The sequence below is a fragment of the Eurosta solidaginis genome, chromosome 2, assembly GCF_040869045.1.
Source record: "Eurosta solidaginis isolate ZX-2024a chromosome 2, ASM4086904v1, whole genome shotgun sequence".
Lineage (NCBI taxonomy): Eukaryota > Metazoa > Arthropoda > Insecta > Diptera > Tephritidae > Eurosta > Eurosta solidaginis.
This window is the reverse complement of record NC_090320.1, coordinates 40203717-40230859: the sequence shown is the minus strand read 5'-3', so window position 1 is coordinate 40230859 and position 27143 is coordinate 40203717. Positions and strand designations below refer to the sequence as shown.

Here is a 27143-nt window from a genome sequence, read left to right as displayed (position 1 = left end):
GACAGCAACCTCGAAACAAAATTATACTACTAATGAGCTTTGAGTAAGAATTTTTGTTGCTACCTGCCTGCTATCATCTGTGAGTCCCGTTTTTCCACTTCGCGAAATATGGCACTATTATCGACCAAATCTCCGGCGACCTTATTTACAACGTGGACGTTGCAAATTTCGGCGATATTGGACATCCACGTCAATGGCATTACACTATCGGCTGTGTTACACCCAAAAATACTGGGTTTGACGTTCGATCAGAACATATATTTTGGCGAGAAAGCAGCCGCAATTGTACCTATAGTTCAGACCCGTAACAAAATCCTCAAGTCCCTCATTGGCATGAAACAATTGGACAGCCACTTACATGCTGTGCGTCGCGGACATGGTCGTCGAGCTTAAACGAAACACACTGTAAGAAAGTGCTGGTCTGTCAAAACGCCGCGCTTAGAATTGCCACGGGATGTCTTCTTATATCACCAGGATATCATTTACACACCGAGGAAAGAGAAAACCGAAATGATGAACAAACAGTTTCTGTTGAACACCCACAAACCTGGGCATCGCAACAGACATCTTAGTCATCTCCCTTAGCACTAGAAAAAATCCGGTGCATATGACAAGTCGCCACAGTTTTATGCCGATAATTGCCCGGTCAACCCCGTTCTATATGCCAAATATAGTTCCAAGATCCCAAGGTATATGTACCAAGACGGGCGAAGAAACAAATGTTCATGTGCTTGTATTTAAGCTTTGGTGATTCGGAAGGCGAGTAGTTACTTAATGTAATTTTTTTATTAACTAATTGAATATTTTTACAAAAATTTAAACAACGGCAGTTTTTTTTGGCTCTGAGGTGTAGGCTGCGGGCTGAGCCACTTCCTTTTGCTGTGAAAAGCCCAGCTTTGGAAGGCTACACTTAAGCTTAATATTTATAATATTTCTCAAATCAGTTGAGAATTACAAGCACGCTCAACGGATAATGAGAGAAACGAAAGAATGAATTCTCTTAAGCTTAAGTCATTTTGAACACATACATAGCTTCAATGTGTCATAGCTTCTCAAGCCCATAGTCAACTTTACCTGCGCTCTCCTTATGAATTATGTTAATTGTCTCTCCTTCATTGTGATATCAATGGGGCATATCTCATTTAAAAATTTCCTTCACAGATGACCTGCTCTATCCAAAACTCGATTTATAGGGCTAAGCTCCATCTCATTAAGTGCCGTGCGACCTTGAAAAAATTGACACCTGACGCGAACAGACTTGACGGTAGTATCGGATGAAATAATGCTCAGACAGTAGGAAGTTTAGTGCAGTTAACCAAGGGCTCCGGTGGAATGTCTGAACAAGCAATTCATTGAGCGAATAGCGAAGCTTAGCTTTTCTGAAGTAGAAGGCATCCCGCGCTGCATCCACCAGACGGAGAAATTGGTTTAACATTTTTCATTCATAAAGTGGGAAGAGTGATCGGCTCCAGTGTAGGTGAGCACGTCACGGCGAACTTTAACTGGAATAAAAATATATTCACGCTGCGAAGGCAAACAACGTTGATATGATTTAACCCTTTAACATCCTTGCCCCGAATTGCTTACAATTTTTTATAATTTATTTTATATAAAAAGCAGGTTTAAAAACAAAAGACTCTCTCAGCTTAAATTAATTAACGTTTAAATATAGCGAAGTAATTAAATTAAAACTTAACATATTTACAACAACTCGAATGCTTATAAATTTCCTTTACAATTATGGCAGTCCTCTAAGGGCTAACCTTGTAATGCTTATAAAGTAACCTTAACTCTAAATTTTGGCATATTTTTGAACTACAGAAATTACAAAAAAATCGCTCAACTCGCTTTCTCTCTTCCTTTGCTTACTCATTTATAACACGCTGGTCCCACCTTAAAGCCAAAAGCTTGATCTGTTCGTCCGTAATCCTGTGGTTGAAAGTCGACTAATGGTAAATAATTTAGACGTTTGGTACGCACCAGTAAAACTGTCTCTCCCGACGTGTTCGGATGCTAAGTAAAAAAGAAATTTGGTACACAAAGTTCCTAATAATCAAAATATCATCTTTATATACCTGACACTCATCTCGCAGTATCTCTACCTCTATTGGCGTAACATCGTGTGCGATTTCCATTTCGTTTTCAGCCAGAAGCCGTAGTGCCTTGGCATAACTACGTTCGGTCTCACTGTACCAAGCTACTGAGTTTCTGCAATAGTATGTAAAGTTCTGATAACCTTCCTCGGCGAGTAAACGCAAAAACGTCAATTGCACAGTGCCCACTCCATCGTATGCGATTTTCGCGCCATCACTTAATTTCGAGTACCATTCCGCACCAGCTATCTGACGCCGGGGCACCACTGGCGCTTCGGCCGTATGTGCGTCGGCATGTATGCAAGTTTCACCGCCCGCGGTCATATTGCAGTATACGTAAATTGCATCGTCGGGCATTCCAGCATTTGGATCGATCCAATACCAGCCATCCCCGAATTTCGGATGTGCATAATGTAAGTCACGACACGTGCGTACCGGGTTGTCTTGTGTACCAGTTGGTTTACGCATGCGATCCATCTCCTCACGCATGCTATAGATGGCACTGTACATGTCTACCAATTTACCATTCGGGTTGTCATGATGTGCCGGCTTCTTTTTTCGTTTTCGTTTGGTTTTTTTGTTTGCGTGACCGCTATGAGTGAGTTCGGGTCCCGCAGGTATGCCCATTATTTCGTTAAAATCATCATCATCCTCGAAAGGCACCAAATCTTCTAGGATGTTCACATCACGCCTTCGCCTTGTTTCCGCTTTGGTGCCGGAGTACTGTTGCATTTGGAAAAGCAGTTCGGGTGGTATAAGTGGTACTTCAGCCGGCGGGCCAGGTGGCCCAGCTGGACCCGGTGGTCCCATGTCACCTTTATTTCCAGCTGGTCCTTCGGTTCCCTTCGGTCCAGGTGGCCCGTTTGGTCCTGTTTGTCCTTGCGGTCCATCATTGCCCTTGGGCCCAATAGGTCCCAGTGGCCCTGGCTCTCCCTTACGCCCCTCTGGGCCATGCGGTCCACGCAGCCCACGGTCACCTTTCTCACCTTGGTCACCCTTCAGCCCTACCATACCTAGCTCGCCGCGATGTCCTTTTGGTCCTCGTCTTCCGCGATCACCTTTTGGTCCTGCTGGTCCCTGCTCACCAATACTTCCTTCTTTTCCAGGTACGCCTTCAGGGCCTGGTAGCCCAGTCTCGCCTACTTCACCTGGGAGTCCTATGCTTCCTGGTGGTCCTTGTAATCCTGGTAGACCTTGCGGTCCCAATATTCCTTGTGTGCCTTGTGGTCCCGTATCGCCTTTGTCTCCTTTTTCACCAATCGGACCTGCACTGCCTTGTAAACCTGCTGGTCCTTCGGGTCCTTGCCGTCCGGGTGGCCCAGGCTCACCAATTCTACCTTCTGGACCCATATCTCCTATTGGACCTTGTTCACCTGGCTTACCATCTTCGCCTTCCGGTCCGATATCCCCTTTTGGTCCCATCAAACCAGGCTCCCCGCGTGCTCCTGGATATCCACGTGGCCCCACTGCTCCTTTTGGACCTTCTTGACCTTGTATGCCCTGTCGTCCAGGTGGACCGATTGGCCCAGATTTTCCTTGTTCTCCCTTTGGCCCCGCAGGCCCTGCTTCGCCGGGTTTGCCGGTTGGACCCACTGGTCCTGGCAGCCCTACTGGTCCATCGGAACCAGTTGTACCTTGTGGCCCACGTGGTCCTGGTTTTCCTTGCTGGCCGGGAGCACCTTAAATAAAAAGAAATGATTTACAGTTTTCCTTTAAAAACTTTAACGATACTCATACCTTTCAACCCCCTCCTTCCTTGGTCTCCTGGTGGACCAGGTGGTCCTATTGGTCCCATTAATCCATCATCGCCATGCTCCCCTTTATGTCCGGCTGGGCCGGGTAAGCCTTGTATACCTGGTTTTCCTAAAGGTCCTGGTGGACCAAGTTTGCCGTCCTCACCTTTTATACCTCTATGACCTGGCTCTCCTAACGGCCCTTTTTCTCCTGGTGACCCAGGAGGTCCAGACTCACCACGAGGTCCTTGCGGCCCCGTTGAACCTATTGGTCCCTGAATACAGATACCAAGTATTTTTCAGTCAGCTCTTACAAAATCCGTATATTTGAAACTTACCAGCTCGCCTCTGCTGCCCTTTAAGCCTTTTTCTCCCGGTGGCCCAGTTTCACCTTTGTCGCCGTCTTCACCAGGCGTTCCCTGCGGACCCGGTGGACCAGGTAAACCTCGTAATCCCGTTAAACCATCTCTTCCAGCTGGTCCAATTGGCCCCTTCTCTCCTGGTTCGCCTTTGGCACCCGGTGAACCCACACTGCCAGGTGGTCCGGCATTACCTGGTGCGCCTTGTGCACCAGGATTTCCTGGTTCTCCTGTCTGTCCTTTATCACCTTGGTATCCTGGAGCACCTAATAAACCTTGTTCGCCTTTTAGACCGGGTAGTCCAGGCTGCCCTTGATGACCGCGCTCACCAGGAAAACCGGGCAATCCGGTGGGGCCTTGCGGTCCTGGCATTCCTATTGGTCCAATTGGTCCGTGCGGACCTTCTTTTCCTGCCTCACCGGGTAAACCGGCTTCCCCTGGCAATCCCGGTAAGCCAGGAGCTCCAGATTCACCGATAGGACCCACATCACCCGGTGCACCACGTGGGCCAATAACACCTGGCTCACCTGGTGGCCCAGGTTTACCAGGTTCTCCCTAAAATAGTTTTATTTGTTATAAATAACTTCGGGAATTTTGAAGATTTACTAATTGTACTTACAGGTTGTCCGCGTTCTCCTGGTGGGCCCATCACACCATTCTTGCCATCTGCTCCCGGTGAACCTGGCAATCCGATGAAACCACGAGGGCCCTCCGTACCTTGTGGACCAGTTTCGCCTTGCAGTCCGGGCGCACCTGGTTGTCCGGTATCTCCTTTTGGGCCTGGATTACCATCACTACCACGCCTTCCTCTCGAACCACGAAAACCTCTAGGACCCATTTCACCACGTTCACCAGCCTGTCCTTGCAATCCTCGCTCGCCTTTCATACCCGCTGGCCCTGTAGAACCAGTTGCACCCTTTTCACCTTTATCTCCGGAAGGACCTGGGTAACCTTGAAATCCTTGTGGCCCTTGTTTACCTTTTTCACCTGTTAAGCCTTGTGCGCCTGCTTCACCTCTTGGACCTTCGAAACCTTTAGGCCCTTCGGGGCCTTCCGGACCTGGGCTACCAGAAGGTCCCGTGGGACCGCGCTCTCCAGGCAGGCCAGCATCACCTTTTTCTCCATCCAAGCCTCTGCTACCATCATCGCCTTTATCACCAGGTGAACCACGTAATCCATCATCACCTTTGAGACCCCTAGGACCAGGGAAGCCTACAGGTCCTTGCCCGCCCTGCATGCCTTGATCGCCTTTTGGTCCTATAGCACCTGGTGTACCAGCACTACCGGGAGCTCCATCGGCACCAGGTAAGCCAGGCAGGCCAGGTTTTCCTGGTGGGCCAGCTATACCAGGTTGACCAAGATTACCTTGTGGTCCGGGTGCACCTGGAGGACCATTTGGGCCTATCTGACCCGCTGGTCCTGCTGGTCCCGTTAAACCCGTACTGCCTTTTGCACCTTGTGGACCTTCTGCACCCTGTAAGCCTGGATTACCCGCAGGACCTGGGAAGCCACGTGGTCCGGGAAATCCTCGAGGACCCTATTAAAATTCGAGAGTAATTGAAGTGAAACGTTTCTTATGCGCACAACTTACCAACTCTCCCGGTAAACCAGGTAACCCGGGTGGACCTTCTTCTCCTGGATGACCCTCCACGCCCTGTTGACCTTTTTCACCTGTCAGACCCGGCATACCGCGATGGCCTTTTTCGCCCGGCAAACCAATTGGACCCATAGGACCCACTTCACCTTTGGGCCCTTGTGGTCCCACCGCTCCACGTTCTCCATCTCTTCCAGATCGGCCACGCCTTCCATCACGTCCCGTCGGGCCAGCAGGTCCACGCAGACCACGTAAGCCCTGTCGAAAATAAATATTCTAAACGTTAGGTCAATATGCTAAAAAATGTCAGTTGTACACAATTTATGTTACCGGCTCGCCAACATCGCCAGGCTCTCCTTTATCACCACGCTGGCCAGGCACTCCTGGTGGACCTGGCAAACCTGTGAGACCCATAGGACCTTCAGGACCGCGCAAAGTCATCTATAAATGAGGCAATAAGTTAAATAAATGTGGGGACTGAAAGGTAATTGGAGGCTTGCCATGTGCTGTGATATCATCTGTCGTAGTGCTTCAGCTTGAGAGTCGGGTCCTTTTTCATTGCCACCTTGCGTGGTCTGAAAAGAAGAAATACAAATATGAACGTCTCGGAATGTAATGCCTTCACAATAATTACTTACAGGCACTACGAATACATGTCCCGGTGGTCCTTGTATACCTGGAGTGCCTGCCAAACCATCACGACCAGCTTCACCTTTCGCACCTGGTTCACCTGGTGGCCCAGGTGTGCCCGTATATCCTCTGGGCCCCGGATAACAAATCGTATTACCCCCACTTAGATCATATCCAGGGTCCGTAGCATTGGTGTCGGGTTGATCACCTCTTCGTCGGTATTTTCTCCGATTTTCGTTAGTATTATTAATTTCGGTACCATTGCTAACAGTTGAAGTTGCATTGTGTTCAGTGCTATGCTCCAAATTACTCACTGGTGCGGGTGTCGTAATATCAAAAAAAACATTTAAGTCCGCTCCTTCATTTCCTTCGACAGCATAATCTTCAAAGTCGCTCTCATCGAACTCTGCAGATCCAATTGGTAATGCAGCGCTTGCACCACTAGTACCAGCGCCTGACACAGCATTACTTCCAATTACATATCCATTACCTGCACTACCCACAACCCCATAAGCATTCAATCCCTGTTCGCTACGAGCTCCACCATTTTGAAGGTTTCCGCCAGCTAAAGGCTGAGATCCATACGTATGAGAACTGGTATACTCATAGGTTGGTGCATTTACTTGAGCTGTGCCACTAACACCAGTTGTTCTCCTTCCATTAATATCTATACCAAGTGCGGCTTTACTCGAGTCCATAATGCCTTCTAAACCTTCACCACCACTATTGCCATCTCTACTGCTCGATGAAGACCATGACCAGCTGCCACCTATGCCACCACCTCTACCATCCCCAGCGTTGCTAAATTGTTCCATTGTGTAGCTTGCTTGTTGCGCGCAAGGTGTGGCATACTTCGTACATACCTCATAACCCGCCTCGGCTCTATTAACCACAGCCATTAATTGCACATCACCAGTAAAGAAACCATCATCATTTGTCATTTGTACCCCTGTAAGTATTAGGCCATTTGTGGCAATCGTACTACCACGTGAACGTTCCAAGCGCCTTGTCACCTGTTTCGTACAATCCAGTACCAAAGTTGCTGCTGTTCCCTTTACGCTCACACCAATGCGATGCCATCCCGTGTCGCTAATACCAATACCAAAATTAATTGCATTACGTTGATTGAATGTCGCATCCACTTGCTCATAACTTAGCGTTATCTCTTTGCCGAGGCTGAGCGAGAGTACCTCTTCACTCTCGTCCGAATAGATGGTGAAGACTGGCGATTTTGTTGGATTTGTTTGATTGCTGCGCAGAGTCAATATAATTGAAAAGTCCGTAGGGAAGCCATGTGGAAAGGCTTGTGCAGTTTGCACGGTTAATATGGCGTCTTTGGAGATCCGGAAAGCCGGGGAGCTATGTGCCTGGTACATGTTTCTTTCAGTTCCGCACATACCCGGCACACCAGTGACACCGGATGGTAGATCCGATAAACCGAATTCGCTAATTAAGTCCACAAAGCCATCTGAAAGTAGAAAATGAAAATGAATTCAAATATCTTAAAAATAATGAAATAAGTTCTGGGCTCGAAGTTGTCACAATAAGTTCATATCTTTACAACTCGGAGAACTTCAGGGAATAGCTCTAAACATTTGAGGTAAGGGGCGAGTTTTTTGTATTTTGACTGCCAAGATAGGATACTATTTTCCAGATAAGTCAGAATACAGTCTCGACCTAGATTTAAAAGTTGATGAAATAGAACGGCCCGGGTTAACCGAACTCCATTAAGAATTGGACATTTCTCTCTTTGTCTTGATTTACGGCCAGAAGGTCCCTTTATTCGCACGGTATACAAGGATATGCGCATAATCCGTGACGTTTACTTTAAAGTAGGTTTAAGAGTTTGACTTGTTGAAGATAGACTGCAGTCATAAATATTTACTATACCTGGTACAAAGAAGGTATCTGATTGCTATCTTCTTGAGTGCATATGCTTCCCACCGTTTTTTTAAAAACATCTCTAGGCAATTTTGGTTTTGAAGCAAACCGTTGTGCCATCTTCACTGTCCTTAATTTTTACTTTCCGAAAAAATTTAGCTTGCAGGATAAAACGACGCGGTTCTTTACTGAACGAAGTGTAACTTGCGACCATATGACACCATCTAAGAGTGCGCTGCGAGTATAGCCTCGAAAGTTCTTTAGGAAAATATCATATAGGGTTCATATTGATGCGGCTTATTTTTGGGACTGATTCCGAAAAGCTTTGGTATTGTTCTCGGCATCATTTTTGGACTATTACGGAAACATTTTATTATTTTCCGCATCATTTAAGTACTATTTTGGGAAGGTTTACCGATTGTTATCGGAACTCGGAGCTGTGTCCAACTTTAGAGTTTTGGGACCGTTTCAGGATCATTTCGATCGGATCGAGACTATTATTATATGAATGCCTACTGAAGATTACGGGATTGCGTTTGCTATCATATGGCGGTGATAACGGGGTAATGTTTGAACTGTTTCGAAATTGTTGTCGAATTCAGAATTTTTTTTGTCATGATTTCAAGACATTTCGATATCTTCGCGGCTGGAAATGTAGCGAAAATATCATTTTATGACTGTCTCTGAAGAATGTTATCATGTGGCTACAGTTTAAGTATAGTTTTGGAACTTTTGGCGTTATATTGGGACTATATTGGAGTAATTACTTCATGCTTGTTATCCCTTGCAACAGTTCTTTTTAAATCGTTGAAACTCTTGAGTCTTTTCGACTTCAATAAAAAGGAAGAGCTCATGTGTGGCTGGTCTTTCGGTTCACAAATTCATACATAGATGTAACAGAAATCACTGTATGAGATTTTATGACAAGTCTATGACTACTAAGACCTTTTCTTATTATCTTAGCCATTCCGTGGCGTCAGTGATTTTCAAGGTAAATATTCTGCAAAAGTTCATTTCATCAAGAAAGATACAGCACGAGCATACTGTACTCAGTTAACTCTTTTTATTTGATTGAATATAAAACAAGTAGGGAAGTCTAAGTCCGGGTGTAACAGAACATTACATACTCAGCTGGGAGCTTTGGAGACAAAATAAGGGAAAATTACCATGTAGGAAAATGAACCTCGGAATGTGTTTGTATGACATGGGTATCAAATGGAAGGTACTAAAGAGTATTTTAAAAGTGAGTGGGCCATAGTTCTATAGGTGGACGCCATTTCGGGATATCGCCATAAAGGTGGACCAGGGGTGACTTTAGAATGTGCTTTTACGATATGGAATCAAACGAAAGGTGTTAATGAGTATTTTAAAAGGGAGTGGGCCTTAGTTCTATAGGTGGACGCCTTTTCGAGATATCGCTATAAAGTCGGACCAGGGGTGACTCTAGAATGTGATTTTACGATATGGGAATCAAATGAAAGGTGTTAATGAGTATTTTAAAAGGGCGGGGCCTTAGTTCTATAGGTGGACGCCTTTTCGAGATATTGCCATGAAGGTGGACCAGGGGTGACTCTAGAATGTGTTTTTACGATATGGGTATCAAATTAAAGGTGTTAATGAGCATTTTAAAAGGGCGGGGCCTTAGTTCTATAGGTGGACGCCTTTTCGATATATCGCCATGAAGGTGGACCAGGGTGACTCTAGAATGTGTTTTTACGATATGGGAATCAACTGAAAGGCGTTAATGAGTATTTTAAAAGAGAGTGGCCTTTAGTTGTATATGTGAAGGCGTTTTCGAGATATCGACCAAAATGTGGACCAGGGTGACCCGGGACATCATCTGTGGGATACCGCTAATTTATTTATATATGTAACAGTATTCCTGCAAATATTCCAAGGGCTTTTGATTTCACCCTACGGAACTTTTTTTTTATTCTACTTAATATGTCACACCCATTTTACAAAGTTTTTTCTAAAGTTATATTTTGCGTCAATAAACCAATCCAATTACAATGTTTCATCCCTTTTTTCATATTTGGTATAGAATTATGGCATTTTTTTTTTATTTTTCGTAATTTTCGATGTCGAAAAAGTGGGCGTGGTTATAGTCGGATTTCGGCCATTTTTTATACCAAGATAAAGTGGGTTCAGATAAGTACGTGAACTATGTTTAGTAAAGATATATAGAGTTATCAAGTTATCGTGTTAAGGGCCGAGCGGAAGGACAGACGGTGGACTGTGTATAAAAGCTGGGCGTGGCTTAAACCGATTTCGCCCATTTTCACAGAAAACAGTTATCGTCATAGAATCTATGCCCCTACCAAATTTCACAGGTGTTGGTTAATTTTTGTTCGACTTATGGCATTAAAAGTATTCTAGACAAATTAAATGAAAAAGGGCGGAGCCACGCCCATTTTGAAATTTTCTGTTATTTTTGTATTTTGTTGCACTATTATCATTACTGGAGTTTAAAGTTGACATAATTTACTTATACACTGTAAGGATATTCAATTTTTTGTTATTATTTGACTTAAAAAAATTTTTTTTTGTAGTGGGCGTGTTCGTCATCTGATTTTGCTAATTTGTATTAAGCACACATATAGGAATAGGAGTAACGGTCTTGCCAAATTTCACCATGATATCTTCAACGACTGCCCAATTACGGCTTGCAAAACTTTCGAACTACCTTCTTTCAAAAGTGGGCGGTGTCACGCCCATTGTCCAAGATTTTACTAATTTTCTATTCTACGTCATAAGGTCAACCGACCTACCAAGTTTCATCGATTTATTCGTATTTGGTAATGAATTATCGCACTTTTGGGTTTTTCGAAATTTTCCATATCGAAAAAGTGGGCGTGGTTATAGTCAGATTTCGTTCATTTTAAATAGCGATCTGAGATGAGTGCCCAGGAACGTACATACCAAATTTCATCAAGATACCTCAAAATTTACTCAAGTTATCGTGTTTACGGACGGACGGACGGACGGGCGGACGGACATGGCTAATGAATTTCTTTTTTCGCCCAGATCATTTTGATATATAGAAGTCTATATCTATCTTGATTAGTTTATGCCGTTACGGATTACCGTTATGCGAACAAAGTTAATATACTCTGTGAGCTCTGCTCAGCTGAGTATAAAAAATTGGATCACGCTAATCGACCTTCATCAGCGCTGCAGCGTATGAAGCTGTGAGAGTGACGTGACGTCAATGCCACATCAATTGGTCATTGGCATAGAAAAATCACAAAATTGCATACATTCGTCACATTTTACATGTAACAAGATGACAGTGATAAGTAAATGAAAACATCAATAACTGGCAAATCAGTTCGACCGATAATGCAATATATGCGTACGCATCTTAATTGTTTTGCCTCGCTCAGCTGTGAAGCTCAAACGATGAAAGTTTTTGTGTGATACTGCTTTTCAATTGAAAAACGCTGCTAATGGGTTTTGCATTAATAAATAATTGGAACAATGTATATTTATTTATGTATGAATATAAGATTGGCCCAGTAGAAAATTGGACCAGCCCTAGACTAATTGACGACAGTACTAGGTTAGATTAAGTGGTAGATGCCCTGTAGGAGAAACTCACTTGTACAGCATAAAGGTCCGTTGTGATACCACACAAAATAACGGTGACGTAAGCCATAGCTACTTAGAGAGTGGTTGAGTTACGATATAGTTTCGAATGAGGCCGATCTTAACCTTGGATAAATCTTTCGGAGATCCAAGTGAGTCAAGCGCAAAATGACTCGATGATTCCACCTCATCATGTTCTTCCTGCCGCAGCAGGATGAGGTTTCCACTCAGGACTCGAGGACCATATATGCAGGAGCAGACCACAGGTGGCCAGCGGAATGCCTAAATATCCACAGTCATATTCATCCTGCTCAGTTGTACCGATGCGGGCTAACAGTTGCCCGGGATAGAAATATTGTTCGGGACCCAGATAACCTTAATGATAAAATATTTCGATGCAATCGCAAGCGAGGTCAGACATTTCCACACCACCCTCGAGCGCACTATAGTTGAACTCAAGGCATTGATAGCCACTTGGCTATCGGAGTAGATGTTAAATTCCCTAACCTTAGTAGCACTGGATAGCATTCCATCTTCCGTATCCTTAACAGCGGCAGCCTCCGCTTGGAAAACGCTGCAGTGATCAGCCAACTAATCAGTGCTACTTCTAACCTAATAGAAGATCAGTACTCTCAGCTGGCCACTTTTACACGAGAACGTAATGGGCAAGAGCCCAATACTTTCCCTCGCAAATTGTTGTCTGCCGGTTGTATGCAGATAGTTCAAAGATAGTTTAGCTTTGACCATTTTGCTAATATTTAGAGCGTCGTCGCCATGACTAGTTCGTTTTGGGGTGGTTTTCTGGACAGGCAAACAGAGATTAGATAAATATAGTGCAGGCGATTGACACTTTAAAAAAAAAAAAACAAATAATTAACCTAGCGGATAGCTCCAGAATATTGGCTGTCCGGATTATTTCGAGACTTTTCCGGATAGTTTCGGGACTATTTCCAAACATTTGCCGTATTACCTTTCTTTGATCAATGGGACCGTTTCAAGACTATTTCGGGATGATTTCAGCACTATTACCGGTTCGTTTCTGTACGATATCAAACAATATTTGTATCATTTCGCGTTTATTTCGGGACTATTTCGCAATTGCTTGTAGAGGAAGAGTAAAGGTAAAAGTAAGATTAGGAAGAATGATGTCAGAAATTAGTAAAAAGGGGTTTAAATTAAGAGTAAGAATAATATAGGGATAATATTAAGAGTAATAGTCATAGTTAGACTTGGATAAGAGCAAGAGCAGGAAGAATAAGAGGAAAAACGTGAAGATATACGGAATAATAATAAAAGGGATAGGGAAGTTGAATGGGCCGATTAAGGTAAACTAGAAAATGCAGAGTGGAGAGGAAATAAGAGAGGGAGAAAAGAGTTAGCCAGAGGAGAGGCAGGTGGATAGATAGAGAAAGGCGGAAACATGTCCCTCGATTTTGATCATACGACTATTTCATTTTTGTCTAAACGCTTCCAAGGATAGCCAGAGCTGTTAAAAATTAAGCTTTGATAGGCGACATATTTTTTTTCAGAAAGGTATTAATACAGTATTTTTTTATGATACTGAAAAAATCAATGGCGCAGATAATCAATGGATAAGATGAAAAGCAATAAGTAGAATTATGAGAGTGAGAATTGTGAAATGCGACTCCATTTCATAATAATGACCTCATCTGTCAGATTTTATTGCGTCATTTTTTGAAGAGTGCAACTTTTTCTGTATTTCAAGAAATATTTTTTAAAATTTATTTGAAAAATTAAACAAACGGTTGTTTTTAATATTTTCAATAATTAAAAAACTTTTTTAGAATAAATTAAAACGAAATTTCAAAAAGTTGCATGAATAGAATTGTCGCGTGTAAATTTAATGCGAAACTTCAAAAAAGAAGTTTACGATAATCAGCAGCCAAACTTTTTGTGTGTAAACAGCGACTTAGAAAAAGTCCGAATCGCTCGAAAAAAAAAAATAAAAAAAGAATTTTTCGGGGGGTTAAAAATATTTCCAAATTTCAACGATATAGGTGATGGAAAATCCATCAACAGAGGTGACATAGATTGACTCTTACACAGAGCTGTAAAACTGTACAATAATTTGAAATTTTAAATCATTGATTTAAGAATGCTTGCTCTTCATTCATTCATTCCTTGTTAAGGAATGTGGCTTAAAAGTCAACCCATTCTTCATTCAGTAGTGGAAGAAAAGACTGAAATCCTGAAATCATTCGAAGAAAGAATGAAGTAATTGAATGAAACACAAATATTTTTCAACACAGAATAAGCATTCAAATGAATGCAGCCTTTGCTGTGTGCACACACTTTTCTAGTACCAATCAATTATGAAAAATGTCGTACAAGCACAAAACCCGCTCAAATATCACATGGTTGCATTTAATTAAAGTCACTTAAAAATATCAACACAAAAATTTAATTATTGTCCGTAATGACCAGTTTATTGGTTATTTAAATCGTAATAAAGCACAAAGAAGTTCACTGGAAAAGTATTTATTGAAATTTTCCTAAAAATTTAATAATAAAAAAAGCAAATACCAAATATTCCAACATACCTGTTTTCTCTTTGTGGGAGGGAAATTAATAACCTCTGAAGAGTTTCTACCAATTTTTGTGGCACAGATGAAAGAAAATGGGGAAGGTGACTGAGGTGAATAGAAAAAGCCTGTAGGACGATTTAGGAAGCTCCAACGAATCTACATCAATTACATTTAAATGACTTAAACTCAAGTATCTGTTTTTGTTATATGATCGACAAAAAATAACCACAATTTACTCTATTTGGTCAATGCACAATGTGTTCATTTACATAATCCATTTTACAACAATAGCAAAATAAGTATAGGAGATATAGTAACATTTTGACACATAGCAAAAAAGCAATAGATTGTCTTTGCGAAGTTTCAGCAAAATTCATATTTTTGGACACCTTTACATAATCAAGAGCCCTATGCTTTAATATAAGCAAGGTATCCGCGAGATATACCTAAAAAGGAGACCAGTCAACCCACAAGACCCTCACATTTTTTGATCTTACACGATTAGTAAAAGAAAAATCAACCCAATTACGAAGTATAAAAAATCTCCTACGAAGTAGTATTTCTTATATGTCTTATGTTTGGACACCATGAAGATGATTTAAGACTTTCTAGTTTTATAATAAACTACTTGAATAATTAGAATTCTATTGACCAGTTTTACGCCTTTTTTGCACCCAACTCCTAAATTGATTTAACATATCTGATGGCAATGAAAGTATACCAAAAAATAACCTTGGGGAAAAAGTATTTAGTACTGAATGGAAAAAAGGTGTGCATTCATTTCAAGTTTACATTCAATAAAGATTGGGAATGGTTCCTACATTCACACCCTATATTGAATTATATTTTACCATTCAATAACACACACACTGGCTTTGAATTGAAAGTATTTTAAGTCATTCACGAATGGAGATTTATAATATGCCACCAAAAAATCACGATTTTTAAAAGAATGCTGAGAGAATACACACTCAATTGATTCAGTCTTTTTACAGCTCTGCTCTTACAAATTGCATGTATGCAATACAATATCCATGTACGTCATCCGTACCATATCCATCAATTTGACATATGTACTTCCTATTATATGCGGCTTCATACGAGACAAGCAAACTTTATGACAGATATAAATTTATGAAAACTGTCATTCAATTCATTGAAAGACAATTTTAACACTCGCTGGTGATGCCTTTTCCGATATCATCATTAGCGACATAGTTTGCGCGCAATCTGTTTGGCAAATTAGGAACAAATCGTTTGTCGGTGGAATTTGCCGCCTTTTTAATGGCTCTTTTGACATACTTACTTCCGATTGGTGTAATGAATGGAATTATTTATAAATCAATTTTTTATGTTGATATATGTACATACTAAGATAAATGTAATTTTTTTGATTCTAATACAAGAAGGATTCAGTCTTCTTCTAACAGGGATTCTTTTTATTTTGATTTCTCACTTCAATGATACTCACCTTCATTTGATTGCGCTGCCACTGTAGTCACTAATCCCAAAACAGCTAGTAAAGTTACGATCTGTAAGCCATTTAAGTTTTTTCGACGTGTAAAAATTAAAGAAATCCATGGGAAAATCATATTTTGTTCAACTGTAGATGCCGAACTGATTCACCGCAATATTTGGTGAATCGAGCGCATCAAAACCATAAATTTTATTTTTTTTTTGTTTAATTTTAGAAAGTTTCACAAATTTGTTGAATTTAAATTGCACTGCATTTTTGAGGTTGATTTCGTTGGCTGCTTAAGAAGTGAAAGTTGAGTAAAAAAATATCTAAAATAAATAAGTATTGAAAAGGACCATCTGACCAGTAGTTGAAGTTTACTCTAATTTGTTTAAGTGAATTAACAACAGCGAACACAAAAATAGCAGCAACTTTTTGTTTTCAGATTTCATTAAATAAGTTTTTATTTGCGTTATTTTATTTTATTTATTTTATTTATTTATTTATTTATTTACTTATTTATTTCATTTATTTAATGATAAAAATTATTAGTACAATAAGATTTGAGGTCCTTTATAGTACAACATGAAACGAAAGATAGTTATAAGTAGTAGCACAAAAAGAAACTAAACAGTTACATGATACTGGTATAAACAGATATATATAATATATATTATATATATTGTAAGCCTATCCATAAAAGCTAAATTGTAATTTATTCTAGTATCGTGATCAAATACACGGCCAGTCTACATACTATTAGCAGAAAAATAGTTATAGATAACATTCTTATAGTTGCTCCTGCTTATACTATTTCTTATAGCATTGGGAATAGAATTCCAGGTACGTATAGTGTTCACGAAGAATAGTCTAGTCGGCGCAACAGATTTAAATGTGGGTACTATAAGGTCGTTTGAACGAGCGGATCTTGTGAAAGAAAGCTTATTATAAAGATATAAGGGCGTCTTAGTGAACGTGAGTCGGAAAAGGAAAATACAGCTCCTGGCTTTGAAATAGTCGGATATTTGACATCCCAGAAGGCTAGATTTCCAACGGGATATGTGGTCGAACTTCGAAAGTCCATACACATAGCGTGTTATATGGTTAAAGGCCACGTCTAACCTATGAGCCGAGTGCGAATCTAGCTTATTATATATCAACTCGGAATATATCAAATAAGGTAAAATTAGTTGGACAGCCAATTTATGGCGAATGTTACGAGCCATACACCCTTCCTATAGCCTGGTTAACGTGGTCAACACAAGTCAAACTGGAGTCGACTACAAAGCTGAGGTTTGTAATTTTACTCACCAGTTTAATTTGGTCGGTACCAATAAAAATCTGTGGAATACCCCTCTCAGCCAACTTTCTTTTTATATAGGCAAGACGTAAGTTTTATTTGCGTTAAGACGAAGCCCGTTGTTATTAGCCCAATGGAAAATTTCTGAGGTGTCAGTATTAAGTTTAGAACAGAGATCATCGACGTCACCAATACGGCTAGAAAGGTAAAGCTGGACATCGTCTGCATAAGCGTGCATAGTAACAAATTTACATACTGTAAAAATGTCATTGATAAATAAGCTAAACAGCAACGGCCCAAGAATTGACCCCTGAGGCACACCGCAGACTATTGCACTAAGTCGTGACATTTGGGACCCTATAATTACCCGTTGGTATCGGTTGGCTAAATAGCTTTTATTTAACGCCAATGAATTGTCACTAAAACTAAAGTAGGACTTCAGCTTAGCGTAGAGCAAATGGTGGTCTACTGACAACATAAAAATTACGCTTTTCACATCTGATAACGGAAGTTGCTCTGTTCCTGGCGGCTTTGAACGAATTCCAGTTAGACTGGTAAAGGTTTGCTTTCCATTTAGATAAAGCCTTGTTACGCGCCTTGATTGCTGCCAACACTCTAGGCATGAACTAGGGCGACACCGATGATTTTCTCTTACCAAATCGCTCGGGGACATGCTTGTTAAAAATACTAAGCAGATTCTCATTTAGGAACTCAAGCTTATCATTAACACTACTAAAATACCAAATTATGAAAAAACTTTTATGAATTTTGTTATTGAAACTATGGAAACCAGTCTCAAACATAGTTTCAAAAAAATTTTAAATTCGTAAAATTTTAAACAAATTTCGAACTTTTTATTTTGAGTTCTGAGAATTTGTTTAATAAAAATTCGTTTGCCTACACATCATCATTCATCATTCTGTATTGATACTGGTGTTATGGTAGATCTCTCTATCCACTCAGCCATTCGAACGCCTCGCTTCACGTTTTGTAATTTTTTTTCTAAGTATTGCGTTTTTGTTGCTATTCATTTTTATATATAATTTGGTATATAGATATGTATATACTATATGTTTTCAAACCAAAATTATGGGGAATATTTTTAGGCTCGTTCAACAGAACTTCATTTCGAGCTCAAAACTCAGCATCCAAAAAGCTAGCTGATGGAGACGTGAAGTTCAGAAACCTAATAACCATCTCCGTGTGCAAATTTGGTATTTTTTTCGAATAGCAATAACAAACGAAATTTGTGTATAGCAATATAATACCAATTTCATACAGAAGCTTAATGAAATAATTAGTCAAGTTTTCTACATTAAAGCCTTAATTGAACTCAATCTTCCATACAAAATAAAAATTCTTAATTATCTCATTATTGCTTTATTGAATGCCTAATCGAGTGAAAAATCCAGGGGGCTTTACTTGTTGCCTCGAATGTTATTGTCAATGTAACAAATGACAATCAAAAATAAATTATTTTCAATAATTTACGAAAAATAGAAACACCAGAAAAAATTCAAAATTTAATTTTCACTGCATTTGCTGCAAAAGATAATATGGCTTTTTGGAAAATAGGCACATATTTGGTTAGGTGCAACATTTATGGGTAGTTGCGCATGCAATTGATTTTGATTGTATTTATAGTTAAGAAGGAAACGGCTGCTTTCCATTTTAATTATTTTTTGTAAAAACGAAATATTTTTTGGGGCTCCTGACAGATGTTCGCTTAATGAAGCAAAAGGCCCTGTATGAAAATGGAAAATTAATTATTTCATTGAATAAAATTGTGATTCGATTAAGTTTCTGTGTGAAAGCGGTATAAGCCTGTACCGCTAATCAAAATACAAATTTGATAAAAATAGCCACTATTATTTTTCTGCTCCCTGCTGTACTTATTGCAATAAGCGCCAGATATTTATGTACAAATCTCTATAAATCTGTATGTGTAAACATAGTATATATGTATGTATATGTACATTATATTTTTTGTAAACCCATTTTCCTTACTTTAGCTAGTTTATTTTTAGCGCCATTGACACAATTTCTTCATTTCTGATAAGAATACACAACTAATCACTTCCTTGCGCTGATGTAAGGTAAGGTGGTGACTGCACTGTAAATATGTGGAGGCATTAAGATTAATTCATTTTGGCACTCGCTTCTCAGCGTCAAAATTACAGAAATATAATTTATCAGTATATTAAAAAAAATTAAAATAAAATAAAATAAAATAAATTTTGGTTTGATAAGGATCAAACCGGCCGGCAAACAACTGGCACATATGTGAACCTCTGTGTAGATGTACATATCTATGTATGTAGGTCGATTACATTACAGGCATTTGAAACATCAGCTGTTTCTAGCAGTTGGGCAAAATATATATATATACATTAGACTGGGTCGAAAAAATATGTAGTTTTCAAAGTCCGCTCCAACATTTTAATCGAAGTTGGTTAAGAAGCTCTCAGCATAATACTTTTCTTAAATTTTTGTTCTATAAACCGTTTAATTTAGGCTAACCCATTCTGGTAAACAGACATAGTACCCATGTACGTGCTTTTATCGTGACGAGATTATTTGACATTCGACATTTAGAATTGATACGTCATTATCTTAGTCTTGGAAAGCTGCATATTTGCTTTTAATGCCCTTTAGTGCTGGGGGATGTTTTCATATGATTAGCTCAGCTGATCCAGCTTTACCCCACTACTCCTAAAAGAATGAATTTTGTTTTACCAAAGCAAAGTCTTTCAAAATTCATAACAGTGTTTTTTTTTCTCTAATATCAATAACAAAAGAATTGTATAAAGCAATATGCGCATGTCTCGCTAATTAAACCAACAAAGAAGTTATAGCACTTTTAATGTTATTTGTAGATACTAATCAAGCAGACTCTGACAACCTTTACAGGTTTTATTTGCGACCCAGTCTAATGTATATATGCCCATCATGATAACGCGTTCCCAAAAATATTTATGTGCAATTCTGCTGTAGTTTTAGTTCCGTGGTAATAAAAAAAGCCATCCATTTAAAAAAAAAAATCGGATGCGATGTTAAGTGAAAAAGCAACTCAAAAATAATTTTCGTTATTCTTGCTTCTAAAAAGTTTAATAATTGATAACACTATGAACTTTTTTAAGCAAATACGTTGTCTTTATCACAATAAAATTCATTCATTGAGTAAAATAAAGAAGTATTTTGAAAGCGTTACTAAAATATTAAGTAAATATGAAGTACTGAATAAAAAAACAAAATGTTTGAGTAAGTACTTGCAAAATATTTTAAACTTAAATTTAGTTCAAATATAAGCCAAGTCTAACCTAAATGAATTAAGAAATAGAAGTTTATTCTTAGTTGACCTCAATTTTGTAAAGATGTCCAAACATAGTTTTATAAAAAACTGAAAAAAATTAGATGAAGAAAAAAAAGTTTTTTGTAAATAAAGTTAATAGCAATGTTTTTCAAAATTTTATTGTATTTAAAAACTGTTTTTGTTATTTCCCAGCCGCGAGTCGCACTAATTCCAAACTAGCAGCACAGAGCTATCTCGTTAAACGCCGGTACCTAGTTGTCATACTGTCCGCTCGCAGTGCTTTCAACTAACACTTTGAACACTACGATGTCCTACAAAATGGCAATGATCTACCTTAACATAACACCTTTAATGTGAAGCTGGTGCTTTGCTTTGCGTGATTGTCTCAAACTTTCGCTGTTGGTTTTATTTTTAATTGTAACAAGTTTAAAAATAATACTACTAATTTTTTTCCAAAATGTCCTTTAAATATAATTTCTAGCTTCATTTTTTGTTCAAAACTTTTTTTTTATTTATGGTTTTTTTTTATTATTCTTCATGTAAAAGTTATTCTTTGTGTTTATTATAAGTCTCGTTTTTTGACACTCTTAATATTAATTATTATTAATTATAACAATTTTCAAAACATTTTTTACATAAATGTTTTTTAATTTTATTTTTTTTTTTGTCCAGTTTTGTTAAACAATTTTTTTTTAAGATTTATTGATTATACTTATATTATTCGTTTTTATTTTTAAATTAAGGACACTAAAATTCTTTCGTTAAAAAATATTATTTTTATTTATTTTAAATATTTTTTGAAATCGTAACATTTTTTATAATTTTTATAAAAAATTAATTCAACCTTTGTTGTTGATTTTTCCGATAGGGTAAATGTTTTTAAAAGAGATAACGGAAAATCGCTCCAAAATAATTATAAACAAATTTAACATGATAACTTTATTTTGAAAAATAATGCTTACTAAATTAAATTTTGAATAAGAAAAATACAGTTTTTTTTAATTTTTGGTATCTAGTTTTAATAAACTAGAAACTTTGGCGGAAACTTCGAATTTAAAATTTTTTAAAACTTAATACAACTTTAAAATTATAAATAAATAAAAAACAAGTAAGGAAGGCTAAGTTCGGGTGTAACCGAACATTACATTCTCAGTTGAGAGCTGTGGAGACAAAGTAAGGGCAAATCACCATGTTGTAAAAAGAACCTAGGGTACCCCTGGAATGTGTTTGTATGACATGTGTATCAAATGGAAGGTATTGAAGAGTATTTTAAGACGAAGTGAGCCATAGTTCTATAGATGGACGCCATTTAGGGATATCTCCATAAAGATGGACCAGGCCTGAATTTGTTTGTACGATATGAGTATCAAATGAAAGATGCTAATGAGTATTTTAAAAGGACGTGGGCCTTAGTTCTATATGTGGACGCCTTTTCAAGATATCACTATAAAGGTGGACCACGGGTGACTCTAGAATATGTTTGTACTATATGGGTATCAAATGAAAGGTGTTAATGAGTATTTTAAAAGGGAGTGGGCCTTAGTTCTATAGGTGGACGCCTTTTTGGAATATCGTTATAAAAGTGGACCAGGGTTGACTCTAGAATGCGTTTGTACAATATGGATATCAGACGAAAGGTGTTAATAAGTGTTTTAAAAGGGAGTGAGCCTTAGTTCTATGGGTGGACGCCTTTTCGGGATATCGCCATAAACGTGGACCAGGGGTGACTCTAGAATGCGTTTGTACAATATGGGTATCAAATGAAAGGTGTTAATGAGTATTTTAAAAGGGCGTGGGCCTTAGTTCTATAGGTGGACGCCTTTTCGAGATATCGCCATAAAGGTGGACCAGGGGTGACTCTAGAATCTGTTTGTACATGTGGGTATCAAATGAAAGGTGTTAATGAATATTTTAAAAGGGCGTGGGCCTTAGTTCTATAGGTGGACGCCTTTTCGGGATATCGCCATAAAGGTGGACCAGGGGTGACTCTAGAATTTGTTTGTACGATATGGGTATCAAATGAAAGGTGTTAATGAGTATTTTAAAAGGGAGTTTGCCTTAGTTCTATAGGTGGATGCCTTTTCGAGAAATCGCCATAAAGGTGGGCCAGGGTGACTCTAGACTTTGTGTGTAAGATATGGGTGTCAAATTAAAGGAGTTAATGAGTCTTTTTAAAAGGGAGTGGGCCTTAGTTATATAGGTGGTCGCCTTTTCGTGATATCGCCATAAAGGTGGACCAGGGGTGACACTAGAATATTTTTGTACGATATGGGTATCAAATGAAAGGTGTTAATGAATATTTTAAAAGGGCGTGGGCCTTAGTTCTATAGGTGGACGCCTTTTCGGGATATCGCCATAAAGGTGGACCAGGGGTGACTCTAGAATTTGTTTGTACGATATGGGTATCAAATGAAAGGTGTTAATGAGTATTTTAAAAGGGAGTTTGCCTTAGTTCTATAGGTGGATGCCTTTTCGAGATATCGCCATAAAGGTGGACCAGGGGTGACTCTAGAATATGTTTGTATGATATGGGAATCAAATTAAAGGTATTAATGAGTCTTTTAAAAGGGAGTTGTGGTTGTTGTATATGTGAAGGCGTTTTCGAGTTATTGACCAAAATGTGGAACAGGGTGACCCAGAACATCATCTGTCGGTTACCGCTAGTTTATTTATATATGTAATACCACAAACAGTATTCCTGCCAAGATTCCAAGGGTTTTTTATTTCGCCCTGCAGAACTTTTTCATTCTTCTACTTAATATGGTAGGTGTCACACCCATTTTACAAAGTTTTTTTCTAAAGTTATACAATTACCATGCTTCATCCTTTTTTTCGTATTTGGTATATAATTATGGTATTTTTTTCATTTTTCGTAATTTTCGATATCGAAAAAGTGGGCGTGGTCATAGTCGGATTTCGGCCATTTTTTACACCAATACAAAGTGAGTTCAGATAAGTACGTGAACTGAGTTTAGTAAAGATATATCGATTTTTGCTCAAGTTATCGTGTTAACGGCCGAGCGGAAGGACAGGCGATCGACTGTGTATAAAAACTGGGCGTGGCTTCAACCGATTTCGCCCTTTTTCACAGAAAACAGTTATCGTCCTAGAATCTAAACCTCTACCAAATTTCACAAGGATTGGTAAATTTTTGTTCGACTTATGGCATTAAAAGTATCTTAGACAAATTAAATGAAAAAGGGCGGAGCCACGCCCATTTTGAAATTTTCTTTTATTTTTGTATTTTGTTGCACCATATCATTACTGATGTTGAATGTTGACATAATTTACTTATATACTGTAAAGATATTAACTTTTCTTTTAAAATTTGAATTTAAAAAAAAAATTTTTAAAAAGTGGGCGTGGTCGTTCTCCCATTTTGCTAAGTTTTATTAAGCAGACATATAGTAATAAGAGTAACGTTCCTGCCAAATTTCATCATGATATCTTCAACGACTGCCAAATTACAGCTTGCAAAACTTCTAAATTACCTTCTTTTAAAAGTGGGCGGTGCCACGCCCATTGTCCAAAATTTTACTAGTTTTCTATTCTGCGTCATAAATTCAACTCACCTACCAAGTTTCATCGCTTAATCCGTATTTGGTAATGAATTATCGCACTTTTTCGATTTTTCGAAATTTTCGATATCGAAAAAGTGGGCGTGGTTATTGTCCGATATAGTTCATTTTAAATAGCGATCTGAGATGAGTGCCCAGGAACCTACATACCAAATTTCATGAAGATACCTCAAAATTTACTCAAGTTATCGTGTTGACGGACAGACGGACGGACGGACGGACAAACGGACATGGCTCAATCGAATTTTTTTTCGATACTGATGATTTTGATATATGGAAGTCTATATCTATCTCGATTCCTTTATACCTGTACAACCAACCGTTATCCAATCAAAGTTAATATACTCTGTGAGCTCTGCTCAACTGAGTATAAAAATTTAAGACACATATGCATGTACATATTTTTTTCAATAACCTTTATTCTTTATATAAACCATGATACGAAAAATGGAGGTAGTTCCATTTAGTGTAACGTTGGCCACTTGACTTTTGCGGGGATAATGACAATTTCACCAAAAACAAGCTACCCGATTGAAAAATGTTACGAATTTTTCTAATTTTGATCGCTTTCATATTAACGGATTCGACTCAATTACTTTCATAGTTATTTTAAACAAAAAAGAAAAAGAAAAAATGAGCCGCATGCGTTGGAAATATTTTAATACGAAATATCCGCCTAGAAAAGGTTTTTAATAAGTTTTTCGAACTTTCGAAAATTGCTTTAGTGGGAGAAAAATGGTTTGAAGTATGCAAATCAAGATAATGTAGCCTCCTTAAGTGTCTGTACGTTTGCTCAGAACATGTTGACAAAACATACACGTTTGTCAATTGATTGCCCAAAGGAGGTCCTTATAAACCAACACCGCAATTTCTAAAGAATTTAGCATACTTAAACGCAATTTTTATGAAATTGAATGGTGATAAATTGGCTACAAGTCCACATTTTTTTATTGTATAATTTAAGCGTAACGCTTGAGGAGGGAATTGTTAAACCATTTTTTAGGGAGAACATGGCCTTGTAGCTCTGCAGGTTAGCCACTAGTTATGAGAGTTCTTTTGCGCGTTGTACCAGTGGGCAAGCCCCGTCTATACACATTCTGTGCCCTTTTAGCATTGACATGGATGTAGCGTCCCACAAACGTAACAAATTAAACACCTATCACTCACTGTATACTTTGGAGGTACACTTTTTCTGAACATGCCTTGACAAATATCCACTTTAGAGGCATGATAATAGGACCATGCTAAAACAACAAAAGTTTTCGTGTATTTTTTTCTGTTTAGGGGTCAAGCTGCCATAAAGATATGAGTCACTAACCAATTTATGAGTCATTATCTACTATTTTTCAATAAAATTGCATGTTTTACTGTATTCTGAATAGATATGTATGCACATAAATCGTGTTAAAGCATATTATTATTGTCTCAGATGACTATTGCGTTTTCATCCTGAAGGAAATTTCCAACCCGAAAAACCACAATTTCGCCTTAAACAGTAACGGTATGGCAACGCTTCTAGCAAAACAACAAACATTATGAAACTTCAAAAATCCCCAAATACGTCAAAAAAATTTGAGTGGAACTACCTTCTTTTTTATACCATGATATAAACAAGTATTATCGGGTTAGATAGAAAAAATGTTGTTTCTAATATTTATTCTATGCTTTTATCAAATTTTTTTTTTTTACAATATGTTTTTTAATATTTTTAAGCGTTTTTCTATTTTATTTTGAAATTTTTTGTAATATTTTTATAAAACCATTCATAATTTTGTTTTGTGTATTTTCTTTACATCGCTATTTTTTTTTTTTTCAATGTCAATTTAAAATTTATTTTATTAATTCAGCTTTTATTTATAAAAAGTTTTTATATCACTTGCTTTGTTTGGTATTTTTAGCTATATAAAACTCTCTACTTTATATAATAATTGTTTCCGCGCTGGGCAGGCAAACTCTGTCCGATGTTTTTGTAAAATTTAAATCCAAAAGAGTTAATCAAATTTTTTTATTACACAAAATCGCTAAAATTTCACCAAAAAACATATAAATATTATGCATAACTGTATATTTTGTTTGGTTGTTGTTTGTTTTGTTAGTCACTCAAATTTTAAATTTCACACATTTTTCTGCTGATTATTTTAGAGTAATTATGCAACTTCCGGTTGGCCTAAATACCCGTTAAACTTCTTAAGTTTCACTTTCTACATGTGTCTTCTGTTGTTCTTATGATTTCAAAACTTTCGTTATATATTTTGTAATAGTTAATGGAAAATATCCTTGTTAAAGTCATTTCTTAATTTTTTGCCTTGCGAAATAATTTTATTTTAGCTTATCACCTAACCTCAATCAGCCACTTCCTTCATGCACTCACTAACAGTATTAACCGCAAACTATATTTTATTCCGATTTTACAAACTAGCAGCAACAGCAGACGAACACGAACTGAACTGCCGTTATTTGATTCTGGTTACTTGATCTCAATGACGATCGACTTGAAAGAACGACTTACAATTGGGACTTCATAGTGTGGTGAATATTGAACGAAGAATGGTAGAGCTTATAAGAGAGAAGTTGAGGATTAGCATAGTTTTGTAAGTAATTTTATAATCTTGTGCGATGCATACATGATCGGCACAGAAGTTATTTTAAGAGCTGCTTGTTTTTGCATATGGAGAAAAGAATATTTATCTGTAAGATCCTCAAGTTCTGGGAAGGGAAATTCTTTCTTATATTATGCCTACTTGAACTGATAATCTTAAGTATGAGCGGGTTCTTGAATGATACTTTACAAAACTTACTAAGCTATCGTTTTGGAATAAAGAACTCGTAATCCTATGGCAATAGCTATTCTTGTAACTTAGCTTTTAGAAGCGAGTTTCGTACGCAAAAAAAGAAAAAACACTACATTTAGTCTTTAGTATACAGAACAATGTGGAAAATATATTAGAGAAGTTTCGAAAGTATTTTTCACTGTGAACAAAAAAGTAATATTTTTCTGAAAATTAAGTAGGAAATTCATAGATAACAAATTTTTCGATGAATGGCCCGCTACCGTAAAGTTTCTTGGATATG

At 38.1% G+C, this 27143-nt stretch overlaps 2 protein-coding genes across 9 annotated transcripts in view; one reads left to right on the top strand and one right to left on the bottom strand.

Moving 5' to 3' along the window:
- LOC137239604 (keratin-associated protein 5-1-like) overlaps positions 1-27143 on the top strand; it is a 172325-nt gene that overhangs the window by 138123 nt on the left and 7059 nt on the right. The window lies entirely within an intron of this gene.
- LOC137239603 (collagen alpha-1(V) chain-like) lies at positions 1584-26523 on the bottom strand. Of its 6 annotated transcripts, XM_067765098.1 has the most exons (12): positions 26413-26507; positions 15896-16175; positions 7033-7877; positions 6418-6981; positions 6280-6354; positions 6110-6220; positions 5777-6055; positions 4805-5722; positions 4165-4740; positions 3831-4101; positions 2076-3772; positions 1584-2013 (listed from the first exon to the last, which is right to left on the bottom strand). In XM_067765098.1, exons 2-12 carry the CDS (start codon positions 16014-16016, stop codon positions 1870-1872), a joined length of 5601 nt encoding a protein of 1866 aa, XP_067621199.1. In that variant the 5' UTR covers positions 16017-16175; positions 26413-26507; the 3' UTR covers positions 1584-1869. The 6 variants fall into 6 exon arrangements, with proteins under 6 accessions (XP_067621199.1, XP_067621194.1, XP_067621193.1 ...); XM_067765093.1 differs by having other exon boundaries at positions 6418-7877; positions 26408-26523; XM_067765092.1 differs by having other exon boundaries at positions 6418-7877.

What these genes read in the sequence shown, in the direction of transcription:
- LOC137239603 (XM_067765093.1), bottom strand. Translation starts at nt 16,016, where the DNA reads ATGATTTTCCCATGGATTTCTTTAATTTTTACACGTCGAAAAAACTTA. An exon ending in GGCAGCGCAATCAAATGAAG is followed by an intron (nt 7,878 to 15,895) that starts GTGAGTATCATT and finishes TTCTACTTTCAG; the next exon opens with ATGGCTTTGTGGACTTAATT. An exon ending in AGGAAGGAGGGGGTTGAAAG is followed by an intron (nt 3,773 to 3,830) that starts GTATGAGTATCG and finishes TTTTTATTTAAG; the next exon opens with GTGCTCCCGGCCAGCAAGGA.